Source organism: Uloborus diversus, chromosome 2, assembly GCF_026930045.1.
Source record: "Uloborus diversus isolate 005 chromosome 2, Udiv.v.3.1, whole genome shotgun sequence".
NCBI classification, from domain to species: domain Eukaryota; kingdom Metazoa; phylum Arthropoda; class Arachnida; order Araneae; family Uloboridae; genus Uloborus; species Uloborus diversus.
Genome location: NC_072732.1, coordinates 150,993,102 through 151,009,641, shown reverse-complemented (window position 1 = coordinate 151,009,641; position 16,540 = coordinate 150,993,102). Strand labels below are relative to the sequence as shown.

At 34.4% G+C, this 16,540-nt stretch overlaps 1 protein-coding gene across 1 annotated transcript in view; it reads right to left on the bottom strand.

Annotated features, from left to right (window-relative positions):
- Positions 1 to 16,540, bottom strand: part of LOC129216081 (protein ERGIC-53-like) — a 78,829-nt gene that overhangs the window by 56,802 nt on the left and 5,487 nt on the right. The window contains exon 4 of the mRNA XM_054850227.1: positions 14,113 to 14,220. Within this exon, the coding sequence (XP_054706202.1) occupies positions 14,113 to 14,220 (108 nt within the window). The remainder of the gene's footprint in view (positions 1 to 14,112; positions 14,221 to 16,540) is intronic.

Genomic DNA, 16,540 nt, shown 5'->3' with positions numbered 1-16,540 from the left:
CCCTCCAGCGGCCGCGTTATCGCAGGCATGATTATAGTTTTCATGCCAGGCGGGCCATGAGCTTGTCCGTGTGATCTCAGTTAGGAATGATATATTTGAATTTTTAAATGACACCAGATGGCGGTTAAGTTTGGTTACTTTTTCCAATACGGATCTACAGAGTGTTGACCTTCAATTTGTGATTTTGGTTAAATATATATTTTTAATCTAGGGACTTGGAAAAGAAAAACAACTAAGAGCTAAGATTTATGCCTTTTGGTCCTTGTGTTTGTTTATATTTTAGTGAAATGAAAAGGATGAATATTTATTGGTTAGGGGTGTGAGTAAAAATTTCAGTTTTTGGTTTGCTAGGTCACATTTGGTATGGTTAGGATCAGTTTTACTTCAATCACGATGGATAAAAGAATGAAATTTTCAACAGAGGGTCTGATATAAAAACTGATGAATGAATCATGCATGAAAAGGAAGGCATTAATTTTGAATATTGGAGACAGTGATACTGAGGATCTGGGTTTTAATGCAGATTTTTTAGCGCAAGTTAATTGCAAATGGACATCAAAGCTTCAGAGGTATTTCAGCAATTTTTAGTTCGATGAACTATCTCACTTTTGTCTGAAATACTTTGTTTTGATTTTCAAATGTTTTGCCTGTATTTTGAATGCTTGTACGAAAACTTATAATCCACATACATAGACAATCTTGTTTTCAGGGAAAAACCATTTTTCCTCAAACTTTCGTAATTATTGTTTTTTAATATGATGAAAATTTTGCTGGAATGTATTCAGAGAATATTAATGATAGTGAATCAAAATTTTCAGCGTATTCAACTGCAACAATGGTTTTATACAAATTTTTAAATAAAATTATTCTTAACTACGAAAATCGGCTGGCACCCATGTGCACCGATTCCCACAAAGCGTGCGGGCCTGGGAAAAAGCTTCTTCTTTCTGCTGGTCCTGAACAGGTTACGTTCACCAGAGACGCTATAGACCCCGTAGGTACATCACTGAGCACCTTTAATTTTCACACGAGCATCCCTTATTTTTCTTTCATGAAAAGCATGATGTTCCTAGATATTTTTACTAAGTATTAAAATGTTTTGAACTTCATTCGTGTAAAAAGGGGGTAAAAGTTCATTTGAAAGATGTCAGAAAGAGCTCCCATTGAAATTTAGAACTTGACTTCATGAAACATCAGTTCTCCCTTTCTGAAGCACCATTTCATGAAAACATTTTTTTTAAACTTTTATTGTTTCCAATGGGGCTGTATAAGAGACCCACCACAAGAGGTGTCTGAGCTTTAAACAGACCTAGTACACTTCCCTACAATGCATTAGTCTTTCATGTGTCACCATCAAGGCGCTGATACATGACACTGTAGTTTTTTGACGCCAAGTTTCCACCAGATGGAGGCACCTGGGCTCTCTTTTGATACAAAATTGCACTTTTTTTTAAAATACTATCTTCACATAAATGAAATACATACAAAGAAATGATGAAAGCTCAGTGGTGAATGGGACAGCATGCACCGGCCCTGGCATTTACACGCCTGCCGGCCCCTTAACACTTGCTCCTTGAAGAGTAGACGCCAGGGGCGTAGCTAAGGGGGGGGTTTTGGGGACAACCCCCCCCCCCCGAAAAGTTAGTCTCAAAAAAAAAGAGAAAAAGAAGAGAGAAGTGAAAGAAAAAAAAAAGAAAAGGAAAAAATTCCAAGCGATTATATATATATATATATATATATATATATATATATATATATATAAAAGAAGTAACCCCCCCCCCCCGAAAGTCGGGTCTAGCTACGCCACTGGTAGACGCTCCCGCCACCTTTTTGGTTTTTTTTCTTTTTTTTTTCAGATGTAAAAGATTAGAGTGGATACATCTTCTAGTTTTAGAAAGGAGTCACCAATGGAATTTGAGGATTCAAATTAGGAGAACTGCATTCACGAATGTGGAGAAAAAGAATCAATAATATGAATGCCTGCATAGTAAAAAGTACATCGTGCTGATGATGGGTGGTACGGGAGCACTCCCCCGAAAAACTTTCAAAATTATAGCATCAAAAACGTATTGTTAGCCTTTTTAGATGATCTTGGGCGATATTTGCCATTTGCGGGAAGGGGGTACGTGAAGAATTCCCTCAAAACATTTTCAAAATCAGTGCTCTAAAATGTATGTGTAAGATATGTTTGGAAACACTGGGAGGGGAGAAAAGAGAAGGGGTTCAGGAATTCTTTCTAGGCAAAATTGCTCAATTGAAGTTCGCAAAGTGCCTACTTAGGTGACAGTTGAGACTCTTTGGGGGGAAGGCAATGTTTTTTAAAAGTGTAATATTCGTGCAGATGATGGGGGGGGGCACTCCCCCAGAGAATTTTCGAAAGTATAGCTTCAAAAACGTATTGTTAGCTATTCAGTATTTGTAACTTTATCGCCCTGGCGAAGTTATTTCCTTTGAACTATTCACGCCAACATAAGGCAAACCTTTTTTTGTTTTGTTACGATAAGAAAATCGCCATTGAAAACTTGTCTTGTCTGTCCATAGCAATAAAACGCATACAGTCCACTCGCTTGAAGATTCTTTCAACTAAGTACGGCACATTTTGGTCCTAAGCGACCCGGATACGATAAATTTGAATTAGTTATAAAATTCAAGTTAACTCGCAAATATACAATTAAGTTAAACTACGCAATCGCTATAATTGCAATGGCGGACATCACCTCGCTAAACCGCAAGAGCGGTAACATTAAAGGGCAAATCACCAAGATTTCTATTGCCCTCGCTAAAAGAAAGGACGAGATGGACATTTCCGAGTTAGAAGATGACTTCTACAAAATCATCACCGAAAAGCAATTTGAGGAATGTGAAGACTTATTGTCTCAAGTGGACGAAGATATTCAAAACTTGGAGGTAAGCTTGAAATCATCTATTAACAAACTGAAGTTACAGCATTACAGTGACTCTGTACTAAAACAAAGTATTGATACTTCTACGCAAGAAATTAATTCGATGAATGTTGCTCAGCCAAAAAAGGCTTCAATGAAACTTCCGAAAATTCCTCTTCCAACTTTTAGCGGAAAATTTGAGGAATGGAACTTGTTCAAAACTCAATTCAATAGCCTAATAAATGAAAATCCCGAACTTTCTGAAAGTGAAAAGCTTCATTACTTACGCGGTTCATTAAAGGGAGAAGCAAAAATTCTAGAAACAACTGACGATAGTTTTTCTTCACTCTTTAAAGCTTTAGAACAAAGATACGAAAACAAAAGAATAATTGTCGACTGTCACATTAACAACATTCTTAATATTCAACCAATTAAACATGAATCTGCTAAAGATCTTCGTATCATTTTGGATAATGTTAAGAAAAACCTAAGATCGCTAAAACTCTTAGATTTCGCAAGGGACAAATTATCTAATGCAATTTTATTGAATGTTGTTCAAGAAAAATTAGACCTCGAAACGAGAAAGCAATATGAACTAACTATTAAAGATAATGAAGTTCCAGATTTTGATGCATTGCTGGAATTCTTAGAAAGAAGATGTCAAATCTTAAATAGTATTAGTGTGAATATTTCATGTAAATCCAAATCCTTTATTGTTAAATCTAATAACATTTCGAAAATATGTGTCGCGTGTAAAACTCAAACACATCAATTGTATCACTGTGATAAATTTAAAGCAATGAAATTATCCGAAAGGATAGATCTAGTTAAAAAGCATCGGCTTTGTTTCAACTGTTTAAGCGATCGTCATTTAGTCTCCCAATGTAATTCGAAAAGTTCTTGCTTCGTTTGTAAGAAAAAAATGAATCATCATACTTTACTTCATACATACCTAAACTGCATAAACAGCAGACAAAATAACGCAGATTGTGGAGGTTCGACGGGAACGCCTCAGATTCAATCGCAAGGACTAAGCCAACAACAGAACATAAGCAATTCTGAATTTGACTCGCAAATGTCAGAAAATACTCGCGTCTCTTTCTTCACTAATGGGAACGAGAAAACTGTTTTGATAAATACAGTAATAGTTTATGTTAGAGATTCTACTGGCGTAAGAAGGGGCTTACGCGCAATTTTGGATTGTGCAAGTGAAAGTTCATTTCTGTTAGGGCAGTGGAAGCTTTGGGTTTGAAAAGGGAAAGAATAAATATTCCGATAAGTGGATTAAATGATTCAGCGCTAAATATTAAGAAGAAGATAACAGCTCACTTGTCTAACAAAGGGGAGGATTCGCATTGGGAAATCGACTTATTAATTGTTCCAAAAATCACAGATTTCATGCCTTCTAAGAAAATTAATATCGCTCATTTAAACATTCCAAACGATGTATGCTTAGCAGATCCAGCGTTTTATATTCCACAAAAAGTAGATATTCTTTTGGGTGCAGAATTATTCTTCGCATTTTTGAAGGTAGATAAAAGAAAGCTGAAAGATAACTTGTATTTACAATCGAGTTGTTTTGGTTATCTTGTTTCGGGTAGCATTTCAGACAGCAGCTCTGATCATTCCGCAAAACACTGCTTTTTGTCAAAAAATTTGGAAACTCTCAATATTACTCTAACTAAGTTCTGGGAAATCGAAGAAGTCGAAAATCATACGCCCTGTAGTGATGATGAATTAAACTACTGCAATGAACACTTCGCAAAAACGCATTTCAGGAATTCGGATGGTAGATACGTAGTTCAAATGCCATTCAAACCAGAATGTTCTGAAATCATGCTAGGAAATTCTAAACAAACGGCATCTAGAAGGTTAGATCAAGTATGGAAACGATTAGAACGGGATCCGGCTATGAAAGCGTGGTATACAGAATTTCTTAACGAATACAAAACTTTGAATCACATGAAAGAAATAAAAGATAAGGGAACAGATGTCGGGTACTATCTCCCTCATCATGGTATTTTTCGACCAGATAGCAAAACTACTAAATTGCGCGTAGTTTTCAACGCAAGTGCGAAAACAACCAGCGGACATTCTTTGAATGATTTATTGAGTAAAGGAGGGGTAATTCAGGAAGATCTATTTTCAATTCTAATTAGATTTAGAAAGTATATTTACGCATTTACCACTGACATTAAACAAATGTTCAGGATGATTGAAGTAGATTCTTCTCAAACTAAGCTACAAAAAATATTATGGAAAGAGAGTGAATTTGCACCAACTAAGATTTACCAGTTACAAACTGTCACGTATGGGACTGCATCTGCTCCGTACTTAGCAACGAAAGTTTTACAGCAACTTGCATTGGACGAGGGAAAGGACTTTCCTATGGCGTCCACAGCCGTTCTTCAAGATTTCTACATGGATGATTGCCTTTCTGGTAGTTCTAACTTGAAGGAGTTTTTGAATCTTCAGTCAGAATTGACGCAACTTCTCCAAAGAGGAAGCATGAATTTACACAAATGGTGCAGCAACGGAGGTTCTACGACCGAACTTCAGGAATTTCCTCCGGACAGAAATTCTGAAGAAATTGTAGTTAAAACGCTAGGAATGCTTTGGAATAGCTCAAGTGATTCATTTATGTACAAGGTTAGCAACAATTCAAAACGCAATTTCACCAAACGAGATGTACTTTCGGAAATCGCACGGATCTACGATCCACTTGGACTTTTAGGCCCTGTCATCTCCAAGGCAAAAATATTTATGCAACAATTATGGCTACTTAAATTAGACTGGAATGAAACGCTCCCTCCAGAAATTGCGGAGCAATGGTACAACTTCGTCAAATCATTCCCTGAGTTGCAATCTATCCAAGTGCCTAGTTGTATTTTAAAATCCGACACCAAGTCTGTTATACTTCAAGGTTTTTCAGATGCGTCTTCAAAGGCTTATGGTGCAGTTATATATGTGAAAACTGTTTCCCAAACCAACGAAATAAAGAAGCAACTTCTGTGCAATAAATCACGAGTTTCCTCGACCAAATTCATGAGTATACCTCGCCTCGAGCTTTCTGCATGTTTGCTTCTATCCAAACTTACGCAAAAAGTCTTAGCCGCTATTAAATTGCATATAGACTCTGTGGAACTGTATTCAGACTACTATTGCGCTAGCATGGATTAATACCTCTTCGAGTCAACTCAAAACCTTTGTAAGCAACCGGGTATCGCAAATCCAGCAAATGACAAAGAACTTCCAATGGTCACACGTTTTATCGGAGGATAATCCAGCCGACAAGATTTCACGTGGGATGGATGTCAAATCTCTTGCTACTTGTGAACTGTGGTGGAATGGTCCGAATCTTGTCAAGCTGAACTTAACTGATCCGCAGACTTTGAAAAATTCCAGTGATTTGTCAAATCAACTCTACACCGAGGAGCTTAAACCTGTTTCCCAAGTGACATTAACTTTTAGTAGTGACTAACTTCTTTGACAGATTATTAGATATCACTAACAACTTTCAAAAATTAATTAGGATTCTAGCATTTATTTTTAGGTTTAGTAGAAACTGCAAATCTCCTGTGAAACAAACAGGTCAGCTCACACATGAAGAATGTGTAAATGCCGAAAACCATCTCTTAAGAAATTTACAGGTAAGGTATTTTTCACCTGAGATATCGGCACTGGAAAAGGGAACTTCAGTTATGCCTACAAGCAAGTTAAAATTTCTCAATCCTTTTATAGACCTATCGGAAGGATTAATAAGAGTAGGTGGCAGAAAACGCAAAAAAAAAGGTCCAAACTATTTGGAAATATTGGCAAAATAGCTATTTGAGCCATTTACAACAGCGATCTAAATGGCTGTTTAAAAGGCAAAATTTAATTCCAGGCATGTTAGTCTTATTAAAGGACATTCAACTTCCCATATGTAATTGGTCAATGGGTTGAATTGTTAAGGTAATTCCAGGTCCAGACGGAAACGTAAGAGTTGCCGAAATATGTACGGCCAAAGGCATTTTTAAAAGGCCAATATCAAAAATTAGTGTTTTGCCACTTGAAGATAATCAAATTTCATCCTGTTACCTAAATCAGTTTATTGTAATTTTTATATTTGTTCTCTTTTCTAAAATGTTCTATCATCTATTGTGTTTAAAATTGTTTTGTGTCTTGTGTAATTTCTTGAAAATTTGAAATAATGTTATATTTCAACGCCGGGCGGGATGTTCAGTGTTTGTAACTTTATCGCCCTGGTGAAGTTATTTTCTTTGAACTATTCACGCCAACATATGGCAAACCTTTTTTTGTTTTGTTACGATAAGAAAATCGCCATTGAAAACCTGTCTTGTCTGTCCATAGCAATAAAACGAATACAGTCCACTCGCTTGAAGATTTTTTCAACTAAGTACCGCACAGTTAGCCTTTTTAGATATCTTGGGCATTGTTTGCGGGAGGAGGTATTTCAGAAATTTCCCCAAAACATTTTCAAAATCATAGCTTTAAAGCGTATGTGTATAAGCAAAGTTTGGAAACACTAGGAGAAGGAAGGGGGTTCAGGAATTCTTTCCAGGCAAACTTTCTCAATTGAAGTTTCCAAAGCGCACATTTAGGTGACAATTGACGCTCTTTGGAGGGAGGGCGATGTTTTTTGAAATTGAATCTCTTCAACAAGTTCATTACCGATAAATTGCCCCTCCCAGGAACTTTTCACGCGATATCGCGTGAAAAGAGAATGTATAATTTTGCTGAACGTCTTTAAACTATCTTTGACAATGTTAATGAGAGCAAAAATCCGGTGCCCCCTCCCCCTCCGGGATTTTTTTTTTTTTTTTTTTGAATCAGTTGTCTTAAAAATGCATTCTAGATGATCTTAGGTAATGTTAGGGAGAGAAGAGGCTCGAGAGTACTCTCCAGTAATTTTTTCGTAGTTAAAAACTCAAGAAAGGTATTGTAGGTCTTCTTTGATAGCATAAAGGACAACTCTTTCAAAAATGTTATTAAACTATTGATATAAATATTATGGAAAAATCTCCCCCCCCCCCCAGTATTTCGTTTGCAAGACCATTGTAGTTCTTGGTTTTTTTCAACGTGAAATTTTCAATTTCTAACCTGAAGTTTGAATTTGTTTTAATTAAAGTGTTTGGGATTCGTTAAAATTATCTTTTAACATTTTGGACTGATGTGGTACTTTTCAGTGACACCGTAGGTCTTCTCCCAAGTTTATTTTACTTTAAATATCCTCCAGTTAGAATATCTTAGTAAAGTTTTATTTTATTTTCGTTTTATACATTCGATCACTTAGTATTCATTACAATATTTTAAATCCCCCTTACTGCATTTTAACTTTTTTTAATTTAAAACATGCTTCGGCGACCCCTATGAAACCATCATAATTATTTATTTAATCATTTATTGTATTAATCTGAACAGTGGCGCACACAGAATTTTTTCAAGGGGAGGGTCCAAGGTCGAAAGCCTCATTCTCATATCATACCCCATTGCGCCATCAAACATATTGACTTGCTTTTATCGAATCCCATGAACGAAAAACATATAACTATAAACTATTGAATACATAATTACCATTTGTGATGAAGTATACTTAAATAAATAAACAAAAAGCAAGATAATTAACGCTTTGAATTTTGACATAATTAAAAAATGGGTCCAATTTCAGAGAATCTCATTTTAATCTGTAATTACAAAACTGAAACGTGGTATTACTGTGTATTCATTTAAAATCACCATTCTGCTTCTTGTAGGCAATTCGTTATGGGAGAAGTGCACAATATTTTGAAAAATCTTTTAACATGAGGATTTTTTTCACTTATTAGAATCGAAATAATTGTTACATTTGTTTGAAATTATTCTACATACAAAATACATAGATACGTAATAAATCGGAAAGAAAACAAGACCTATGGGAGGGGTCCGGACCCACTGGACCCCTCCCTTGTGTGCGCCACTGAATTTGAAACTTGTCATAGGTTTGTACTATGTTCTGAATACTTTTTTCGTAGAAATTTTTTTGCATAATTTGTCAGAATGTCTCGAAAAATTTCAGCTGCCTTTAGTTAGGTAAATTATAATAAAGAACCGTGGCTGTTCCTAAATCGTCACAGGAATTCCACTTGGTATTTTGTTACTACTATTTTTTTTTTAATACTGAGAACGTTTTCTTTCTTTTTTTTTACATTGTTCATTCTTGAATTAAAATTGACAGTCTCGGTTCTACGCCTCCTCTGACGACGCATAGTGGAGACTGAAAATCCTGGCCAAAAGTCCAAAATTAAAATTTTACCCCGATTTTTATGAAAATTTATTCTATGATAGTTGACTAACTGGTGCATCGATCGGCACCTATTTTGGAAACTTGAGTCACGTACGATTGCTCACAGCCTCGGTAAAAGATGAGATTTCTATCAGAATTTTCGCTTTTTTGTTACGTTTCAGCTTAATTATTACGTTTCAATGTAGATTTTTTTGTGGCTTTATAAATGAATGGAATTGAACCAAACCAATTTTACGGGATGAAGAAATGTCAGGGCTTTGTGCTAATTATGAATCAAAGTAAATATTTTTATTTTCCTTTTTGAAAAAAAAATAAAGAAAACTTGGTACGGGAGATTTTTAAAGGCTTTTCGCCTTAATTTATAACTAGAGAAAGCTTTTTAAATGGATGTCGGGCATGGTCGGGCTGTTTTGAAAGTTACATCGTATTTGGCAAAGTCTCTAGCGCTAATTTCAGCAAAAAAATCTTCCACCTACAACTGCCCTTTTTTTTAATGATTTTTTTTTTTTAAAGGTCATAATCCGATCGTATTGTGACATCATGATTTTAAACTGAATTTACCTACAAAGATTTAAAAAATTTGTAAAAGGTTATCATAAGTACTACTGAATGAAAAGATCGACATATTTGAGCGCACAAACAACAATAAAATTTCAGACACGAGTTTCAGGGATTCGAGAAACCGCTTCATCAATGTATAAAGATGTAAGCTATGAAATAAGAATCATCCAATTAATTTCGAAAACGCTTACCTTTATGCATCGCTAAAGAGATTCATTGCACCCCTAAAACATGTGTTTGCGTTCAATTATGTTAATTTTCTCATGTACGTTAATGAGTTAATAAATTATTTTGTGATCTCACTAAGAAAATTTGCTCTTCCTTTAAATTGAGATAGATTTTAGATAAAATAAATAAATATTTATATTTTTTCACATCATTGCTGCAAATAATGTGCCGGGGGAGGGGGCCTTTTCCCTTTATACGTAGCATAAGGGGGAAAAGACCCCCCCCCCACACACACACTCACTAGCGTTAGGAAACAATTGTAATTGTCTCCTAACGCTAGCGAGGTATTCACATTTAAGACATTTTACCTACTCATTGTGAAATTGAAGTTATATTAAATTTTAGTTCCAAGTTTTTGTTCGTACAATTTTTAGCGGGACACATCAAGCTAAGTAAAACTAAGGATCGACCCAAGGTACAGGTATATGTACAATATATACAATTAAAAAACAAGAGCTTTTGAATATCCATTTTCAAGTGTTTTTACAGTTATAACATCCTAGTTCATTTATTTATTTATTTTTACAGCAGAAAAAAGTTTCTTTAGAACCCCGAAACCCTTGTCTTTAATTCTTTTTGTGTATGATTAACTCAGGGTTTTAATGATTGAAACCAAACGGAAAGAATAAAATTGATTTTTTTTTTGGTTTCAAATTAGTGTTTTGTACAAAATACTAGGATTTTCTAACCGCTTTTTTTTTCCTCGAACAGTGCACTTAATTACATATCTTCAAAGGAAAACAGCCATTCGCATCAAACATGTTTACTTATAACTTGTCTAAGCATCATTTGGCAAGCAGCCAACTGCGGCATTCATTTGGATCGAGTGAAAATTATTGAAAATTTTTATTTCAACTCACTGAAAAAAAAAATCATTATAAATCAGTGAAACAACATAACTTCACCGTTTTCACTGTAAATAAAGGTAAGGTGTTTATATTATTTCCTTAAAAGGTTTCAGAGCCATAACATTATCAGAATATCGGATGCAGGAATTTTAGTTTACATTGATTGAATAATTGAAAAAAGTTGAAAAAGTGATCTCCCTTTGTAAATTCCTAGAAATTCAATCAATTACGATATAACTTCAAAGAAACCATATTCTTGAAGAAAATTATTTTTCCTATCTAGTGATGCATTGGGCTTTTTTTCTACGTTTACTAGGATCGTTTTTACGGTCGTAAACATGCAAAAGTCTAAACCGTGGATAAAATATTAAATATTTCATTTTCTAATTCAAATTTTAAAAATTGAGTTTCAAATTGTAACATCAGACCTTTCAGACAACTTGTATATCAAATTTCGTGTCTATAAGTGGGATCTTCGCCGTACAGCACACAAACGCACATAAGGGTGTCTGTCGCCTTCAGAAAAGTGAAAATTTCAAACTAGTTTTAGCCAGGATTTTCAGTCAAATACTCCACTGTGCGACGGCCCTGCCTTTACGTGTTCATTGTCCCCTACAGACTATTATTACAGGCAGCTGTTAGGGCCTTAGAAAGTCCTGGACAGTTATGCAACAAAGTTATCTTATCGGCCGTCCGATGAATTTATAGGCCCACAGTAAAAACATCTTATACTCACAGCATATAAGTTAGCAGATTAATTTTTCTTTTTTTAAATTTTGCAACCATTACTTTTCTTGCAGCGATTTTCTCATAAGTCGTTTAGAAATACACCGGATTAATATGATATTTTCAGAGATATTTAAATTTTTTTTTTTTTAAGCAAGAAAAAAAGAAAAGAAAAGTCTTTTTTTTTTTTTGCACTATTCAATTGAAAGAGACAATGCGGCCCAAACAGAGGCGGCCCACCGGGCATTTGCCCGGCTGCCCGCCGGCCCCATCCGCCACTGTGAAAGCTGGTTAGGAGAGACTTCTTTGACAGTTAGTCACAGCAAAACATTATGGTGCTCTGAACTTATAACCGTATCTTTTTTTTTCGAGTTAATGGGGGTTCCGCGGTACCCCAGGTGACCCAGTGCGCACATCTCTGCACATAACTGCCACTGCCTAATGTCAGTCGGGTTTTGAAGAAGTAACACTGTTTTGTTCAAGTATAATCATTTTCCAACCAATAAAAAGCATATATAGTTCACATTGTTTTGTGAATACACTACTAATGATCTAGTTTTTTATTTTATTTTCACACTAACTGTTATGGTGGCAGCATTTAAAGATTATAAGTAGTTTACAAAATCGAGAAGTAAATTGACCCTCACCCAAAAACCCTGAAAAGCACCGCATGGTTGGGATGAGAATAAGTGTGAAGTTAAAACCACGGCTGCGGAGTCTGAAGAAAAATTACCGGCTCCGACTCCAGGATTTTGAAATGCCCGATTCCGGCTTTTATATATATATTTTTCAAATCCCCCCCCTTCATGGGAAGAGGGAAACCCTCTAAACAGAGATTGAAATATTATATCCTTTCAATGAAATTATCACATAGTATTTTATTGTAAACCAAAGATGCATACAACTTTAGAAATAAATTTGAAAATCAAATTATCCAATAGTTACGAATTCTAAAGTGAGATTAATTAAAAATACCATTTAAAAAAAAATTGAGTGATTACTTTGCTCTCCTTTAATGTTTAACAAATAGATGCTGATCAAATCCTATGCTTTCAATGTTTGAAAGCATAGAGAGTAGTGAGAGAATTTTGAGAGAAAAAACACATTTTTGCTCAATCAAAAAACTTCTCTAGAGAGGGGGTGTTCCACCACTCCCTCCCGGGGACACTCATCTGGTGGGTGACACCTCAACTTCATTTCAGAGTTTACAAAATTGAAATACTTAAATTCTGAAAACTTTCCATAATAATAAATCTTAAATTTCATCTTAAAACTTTCAACAAAAATATTGAACTATATTGCGGAGAGAGGTCGGGTACATGTTTGTCTGGAGCAAATTTTACACAAAATGTGGTGGTATACAGCTTTGTACAAAATGTGGTGTTATATAACCTTTAACTATACCTGCATTTCTTGACTTAATTTTTAGTTTAAATTTTATTGGCGGCTTTCAGAATTAACCTTAATATGAAGATTTTAGGATTAACTACAAATATTGAGTGTTGTAACCAATAAATCATGTACTAATTTTATTTGCATTTTTCAGTAATAGGCAAGCTTTCTCAGATAAAGTCTTTAGATAAAAAAACTTTATATTTTATTCAATCTTTTGGATTTGCGCTTTCATACCAACACTTATTTGAATTTTCCAAGCACCCTCAGAAGTTTCCCGACTTGCTCAAGCGATACATACATTCCTTTTACTATTTTATAACTGAGATTGAGGTAAAAAATACATAGTTATTTTTATTTGAAAGTGATTACTTAGAAACTGTTAGGCAACAAAACTGTTTGCTGACAGTTGCTATCAGTTAAATAATGTTAGAAAATAAGCAAACTAGAAGATGGCGTAAGTATAGCTGTTACAGAAAGTTCAATAAACAATTCAAGCCAGCTGGTTGCCACAATGAGTTTTTTCTGATTATCAAGCCTTTATACATATAATCAAAATAATTGGTAGTCGGTATTTTAAAAAATGCGACGAGAGTCAGTGAAAATTAAAGAAAAAAAGAGACTTGGAGTCGGAATGTTTTCGAACGACTCCGACTTCTTTACCCCACAATCAGTCCGACTCCACATCCCTGGTTAAAACGAGCGAAAGAAAACGGGCTCTCTTCCTTCTTGCAAAACTGAAACCCCAAATATTAGTATTATTGAGCAATTCAATAATGACAACTAATTTTTAACAACTATTCTCGAACGACTCCGACTTCTTTACCCCAAAATCAGTCCGACTCCACATCCCTGGTTAAAACGAGCGAAAGAAAACGGGCTCTCTTCCTTCTTGCAAAACTGAAACCCCAAATATTAGTATTATTGAGCAATTTAATAATGACAACTAATTTTTAACAACTATTCAAACAGATTTCTGCAATTGAAAATTATTAAAATCATTCAGATGGAGAATTTTTATGTTAAAGAAAATACTAAAATTCCAGGATCCCTCAACTAAAGAACTCCGGGCTTCTTCACATAAAATCATGCAACTAGTTGCACATTAATACTAAATTAATGGAGAAGATCAAAATAAAATTTTAAAGCAATAACAAAAACAGTTTTAAAGAAAAATTACTTTACTTACTCTTCCATCATTATCAAATGAATCAAAGAATACACCTAAACCAATCCAATTGTCATTACTGCCAAACACAGGTCCTTCCACACCTTTATTTTGTGTATACCAAAATGCCTGAAAGTATTACTGAACATTAACTTCTAACCGAAACATCAAAATTAATATCAGAGTCATATCTAAAGCAAAATAATCAAATTAATAAAGCTATTTATATGAAGTTCTAAAGGTTGTGTCTTATATGGAGAAACAATAATCAGTAACATTTTACAATTTGCATTACAATTTTAAAAAAAAAAATGGTGAGAATTTTGTACTCTACCTCAAAAACGATTAGTGAATAATGAAATGTTTATCATAAAAATTAATAAAACCAATGTACTAAAGCACAAAATTGATTTTAAAAAAAATTTAAGAAAAGAAATTGAATCTGTTTTTTAGAGGGGGGGGGGTCATTTCACGTAAAATCAACACAATTTGAAACAATTTTAGGATGGACCGTCTCAGATCTGGATGAAACTTGCCACATGAAGAGATTTAACCAAGTTATGAATGAAAATGCTGATTTTTTTTTTCTTTTTACCTCATTCAAAAGTCATTATCAATTATTCAAATTTTCATTAAGAAATGCTAAACTTGGAGATGGTTAATGCTCATTTTCTCAGAAACTATAAAAGAGACAAGCTTAAAATTGATCTTGTTTTAAAGTTCTTCTAATCTGCATTAACTTGATGTGCCACTTTATAAAATAAAAAAATACTTTTAAAATTTAATTAAATTTAATTAAATTTTAAAATTTAAATTTCTCAAAAACAGACAATTTTAAAATTTTGAAAAATGTCACAAAATTGCATTGTGTTATCCTCTCAGATCTAGCCAAGTTTCCTAATGGGATCAGTTGATATAGGGAGGACAAGTTTCACATATCTGAGAAAATATGGGTTATTGTGCAAAAATAGTTAATTTTTTATCAACAAAAAAAAAAAAAGGTAAAATAATTCAAATTGTTAGAACATTTCAATTAAATCTGCTTCATACATGTTTACTATTTTCATGCACTTTTTTTTTCCGCAAATGAAGTTTCTTCTTAGTCTGATTTGTTCCTGAGAAATAACTAATTAATAAAAATATTAATCGTCTAAATCTCATTTTATTGACAAAAAAAAAAAAGAAAAGATTTTAAAAAGGAAAGAAAAGAAAAAGCAAAAGAGGGAACTCAAGCAATAAGCTACACCCATTTCAGCCTCTTTGCTAACAAAATGCAGGGGTGCCCACCTAGGGGGAGGGGGTCTGACTGCCTAATCAATGGGGGGTTAAGGGGTATTTTTCTCTTTTTAGCGGGAGCACTAGCTTGGGACACCCCTACAAAATGAAACAGGCTGGGGGCTTTTGAGAATGAGATAGTTTAATCCATCCAATGGTTTATTCCAAAACCCCCTGGGTTTGTTTGAGGTAGCAGTAGTTTGTGACTTTTCCAAAAACTGCAGCTTTGCTTTGCAAGATGATCAATGGAAAAGAAATCAAGCCATAAGTCATCCTTTTGTCATATACTTCAAAAATGAATACAAAATTCAACAAAATAGTTTCATAATAATCTCGGAATATCTCGAGCAAAACACAGTAGCTGTTCACCTGTTTTAAGAAAAGCTAATAATTGTTTAAAACAAAATTGGAGAATGGGTTAGACATTTTTTTTTATTTCTCCGATATATCAGCTGCACAGTACAAATATAAAAAGAACTTTTAAAATCTATGCTGCCATGAAAGAGATTTTGGTATTAAGCTTGAGTGGCATTTTTCTGCCACTGCTCATGGTAAAGGCCCATGTGATGGTGTGGGTGGTACACTAAAAGAGAAGCAGCAACGGCAAGTCTTTAAATGCCATACAAAAGCAAACCTATGCGACGGTTTGGCCATAGAAAACCAAATATGTATGGCCAAACATACATATTTGACCATACCATTTGGTTACGACACCTATACAACTGTACTAAAAGGCAAAATCTAACCTTTCAATGACCACGGATTTCAGTTCCGTCACCCAAGATTAATAAATTGAAACTGCAGTACAAATCTCTCATCATTTCCAACAAGCAGTGATAGTACCAGGTACCCAAAAGCTGCATGCCTTGATTCCCTCCAGCTGTGAAGCAAGAATGAGTGCCGAAGCATTTTCATTTTCTCCATCATCAACCAAATATTCTGTTATCTCAACTGGAGAAAGGTTTATTTTAACGATGAAAATCTAAATGGATATATCATTTCCATGTATGATGAAAAATGGTGGCAAAGTTATGTTTTGCAAAGTAAATCCCATCACGCCAACAGGCCGAACATATTCTCTACAGCTGAAGAAAGAATGAAATGGTAAAGATTTTGCAGCTCAGACTAAAAAATTCCGATAAATGTAGGACAATGCTGATGTTCTTTTTTCTAA